This window comes from Parasteatoda tepidariorum, unplaced genomic scaffold (assembly GCF_982258835.1).
Source record: "Parasteatoda tepidariorum strain Cologne lab strain unplaced genomic scaffold, Ptep-v5.0 scaffold_12, whole genome shotgun sequence".
NCBI classification, from domain to species: Eukaryota; Metazoa; Arthropoda; class Arachnida; order Araneae; family Theridiidae; genus Parasteatoda; species Parasteatoda tepidariorum.
In genome coordinates, this window is record NW_028257371.1 from 1,216,447 (window position 1) to 1,220,584 (window position 4,138).

Sequence of the window (4,138 nt, forward strand, 5' to 3'; positions counted from 1 at the left end):
AGATAAAATATGCGGTGGCATTCCTGGTAGATCCAATGAATTTAAAAATTCTATTGGATAATTAACTGATTCATCTTGATTGACAACAGTATCTATGGATTTATATGTTGTTTCTTCATCAGGTATTTCATTTTGAATTTTGCAGTTTATTAAATTCACATCAATGTTTTTGGCCGCCAATATAGCACGCTCACTAACCCATTGATTATTTTTATAATTCTGCGATAAATTTGGAAAAACTTTTGCAATTAATTCATCAGTGGATTTTACAATGTAACAAAAGTTTTCTGGTAATGTAATACAGTGTGTGGATTGGTCCATTTCCATTTTACCATTCCCAATGTCTAGCAATTGTATTGCAAATCGTTCGGAAGATTCATCTTGTTGTAATTGAATACGCATATTGGTCTTTAAAGATATTTTCTCCACATACCGCCATAATACTGATGATTTGAAACATGCATTCAATTCATCTGCTGGTGTTGAACGGGGTATAATTGGTAGAGTTTGTCTAAAATCACCAGCTAGCAAAATGAGTGCACCACCAAAGAGCTGCTCATTTCCTCTCAAATCTTTTAATGTGCGATTGAGTGCTTCCAATGATTTCTTGTGTGCCATAGTGCATTCATCCCATATTATAAGCTGACATGATCTTAGCACTTTTCCCATCCCAGAATCTTTGCTAATATTACATGTTGGAGTTTCGATTACCTGCACATTTAATGGCAATTTCAATGCTGAATGTGCTGTTCGACCACCGTCTAAAAGAGATGATGCAATAGCAAGTGCAATATTATTTTGTGATCTTATAGTTGCCAGAATAATTGAAATGAGAAACGTTTTGCCAGTACCTCCAGGTGCATCTAAGAAATATAAGCCACAACTCTTGTTAGATATTGCATTTATAATTGTGTCATATGCTGTTCGTTGTTCTAATACCAGTTTCGGCAGATTAATTCGAACAAATGCTTGTAATTCATTAACATCGAAGTGCGTTTCTCGTTGTATATCACGATCGAAAATGCCATTACCAGATCTATTTGGAGCAATCATTCCCAATTCTGTCAGTGATTTGTTGGCTATTGTCAAACATACATTCTCAATTAAAATCAATGCTTCATTGTATATATTTGATGTAAAATGAATGTTGGGATTAGCATTTATTCTACGCATGCGCTACAAAATGTCTTCACTCATATAGTCTTTATATTTTTCCCAAAGATCCTTTGGATTAGCCGGAAAACATGTAGTTAGTATGATGGAAAATAGTGTACGTATCTGTGATGGTTGAGCTGTATCAGAAGCATCAGCGAGTGAAATATCCCAATGAGCATCGTTTTCTAAGAGACTTAATTTCTGGCAAGCCTCACGAAATGTAGCGCACACATGGCCATTGACTGTTTTTAATTCTTGGAAAGATGTTGGTCCACGAACATTGATTAATAATAATCTCAGGTAAAAGCATTCTGCGTTATTTGGATGTACAGTGTACAGACGACCCAATGCATCTGTGGAATATAAATTTAGATGTCCTTGTACTGCTCTACCTTGTTTACGACGCTGAAATTTTCTTGTTGATGTATTCCACGTAAAATAAGTTGGTACTTCAGAGTACAGTAGTGTCTTTGCAAAGGTATCATTTCTACATAATGTGAAAAATTCAGTTAATGTTGTTGGCGGTGGTGACATTGCTCTTGCGCGTACATTTTCTGATGTAAAATACACACGCTGTCCATTTTCAAGATGTACTGCTAAATGAACAACCGTTGGATATCGCTCATGAATGGAAAATGATTAAATACGCCATACAGCCTCATTGCTACTTATGTAGCGTCCCAGTTGATATTGGGTGACTTCATCGTTAGAAGCAGTTGTATTTTCCAGTGCCTACACTGCCATATCGCTTCCTTTGTTCACATATTTGCAAATATATTTTATAGCTTTTACTGAATTGCAGTACTCAACATTTATGTGCGCGTAATACGTTTTTAGAAGTAATGGAGAATATGGTACTACCCAACGATTTTCAACATCAATAGTATTGTTCAGTACTTTTAGTTTAATGGATTTTCCACCATCTTCGGTAGATCGTCGTCGATAGAGTGGATATCCATCATTGCCTGTAATAGTTTCAGCAAGTAACTCTCTAGGATACCGCTTTGTGCACTTTCCATCTGACATGCATGGTGAATTATTATTTAGTGAGCCACATGGACCGTGAATCATATTTTTTGAGACAATTTCGTGCAAATCTTTATCAATTTCAATGTCTGGTATTTCTGCAGAGATGATTTCATCAATTCTGTTTGGTGTTATCTTTTCCATCATCCATATTAAAATATGCGCATGTGGTAAACCTCTTTTTTGCCATTCAATGGAATACATCCAACAGCGCGTCTCTCCAATTACATGGTGTTTGACAATAAAATCCATTAAGGACTTTAACTTTTGTTTAAATACACGTGCAGAAATATCATGACGATCTGATGGCGATTGTCCAGTTAATAGAAGCTCCTTTATTTCATCCCATGCTGGGTTGCATGTAAAAGTGATGAAAAAATCTGGACGACCATATGCACGAACATACGTCATTGCATCTTGTGCATATTCATGCATGTGTCTTGGGCTGCCTGTATGTGTGGATGGTAAAATGACTATTTTTCCAATTTCACTGAGATTGCCATCATTTACAACTGCATCACGTAAATGGATGTACTCTTCAGAACGCAATTTGACTTGATTTAGTTGTATGTAGAGGAGTCTTTCACTTTCTATTTTTGCATACATGTCAACAATGTATTGATGAAATAATTGTCTGCATTTCAATACATGATTATCAGCATTCTCACGAATCATCATTCGATGTGCATAATAATGCATAGCACTGACCTCTTAGTTAATGTCCACATTAGTTGTAGGATTTCTCATATTAATATTAAAATGATATCCATCCTCTCCTTGCCAAAATAGAATGGGATATTGTAATGCATCATATGAACGATGCGTTTCTGATACTTTCTGGACTTCACCATTTCTACGATGAAGAATTATGTCGCGAGAAGTAAATTCTTCAACTATGACAATTGCCACTTCATCAATCGTTGGTGCGTTGAATTTTCTTTGATGTTGACCAACAGGTGTTTTATCTGCTTTTATTATTACTTTGTAATCGTCAGATGGCATTTGTTCAATGGCGGTTTTAAATAATTTAACTAATTCATTATGTGTTCAAGCAAATTTTGTAATTCAGCGACAATCTCTCGTTTAGTACTCATATTCAGTTGACACCGTCTGTTGATTTGTTCGTCAGTATTTCCCATAAAATATATCTGAAGATATTTGTGATCAGCATTTGGCAAGGGTAGTAGTGATCCAGCATGGTGATAAATTTGCCCTTGCACTTTAAATGTTGGCATAAAATTTGAGCTAACAATATTCGTTGCTCCGAACGATGTCATTTGGAAGCATAAATTGTACTTTCGTATATTTTTCAAAAAATTTTTTGATTGACTTGTTTCACCTGATACTAAAGTTAGTAATGGTTCAGGTGGTGAACGCAAGTTTGGTAACTCTACTTTTCCACCTGCACAGCACATACCTGGTGTCTCATTTTTAAATTTTAGAGCACCACAATACGTACACTTTTTATCCATTTTTCCAATAATTACACTTGGATGAAGACTGTAATTGTAAAGGGGATTGTAATTGAAACCACACAAATTCAAATCAGTATGTATCGTTCGTCTTGTCTGTGTCCCGCAAATTCGATTCCTTTGCTGCCTTGCTTGCCTCTGTTCACTCGTTTCTAATGATCGATCTAGAGCAGTGTGATCTCGATCTCTTTCTTGCCTAGCTTGTCTCTGCTCACTTGTATCTGAGGCTCGTTCTTCTCTTTTCCTTTTTGCTTGATTTGTAGATCGACCAATGGCACTTCGCTTTGGTGGCATAATTGAGGGGTTAAATAAAACGTATTTCCAGAAAATATTAATAATTTTCACGTATTAATAGTTTATTCTCGTATTAATAACTGCAAAAGTTTTTTGATATCTTAAAAAACAACCTACAAACGTATTACATCCTATAAGAAATAATAGAAGTTGCCATCTTCAGTCATTGTAAAGTAGGAATAATACTGAAT

The 4,138-nt window shown here is 35.5% G+C and overlaps 1 protein-coding gene across 1 annotated transcript; it reads right to left on the reverse strand.

Annotated features, from left to right (window-relative positions):
* Window positions 1-1,176: 1,176 nt before the first annotated feature.
* LOC147800856 (uncharacterized) lies at window positions 1,177-1,689 on the reverse strand. Its single transcript, XM_087156302.1, has one exon. It carries the CDS (start codon window positions 1,687-1,689, stop codon window positions 1,177-1,179), a length of 513 nt encoding a protein of 170 aa, XP_087012428.1.
* Between the last annotated feature and the right edge of the window lie 2,449 nt (window positions 1,690-4,138).

What these genes read in the sequence shown, in the direction of transcription:
- LOC147800856 (XM_087156302.1), bottom strand. Translation starts at nt 1,689, where the DNA reads ATGTCACCACCGCCAACAACATTAACTGAATTTTTCACATTATGTAGA.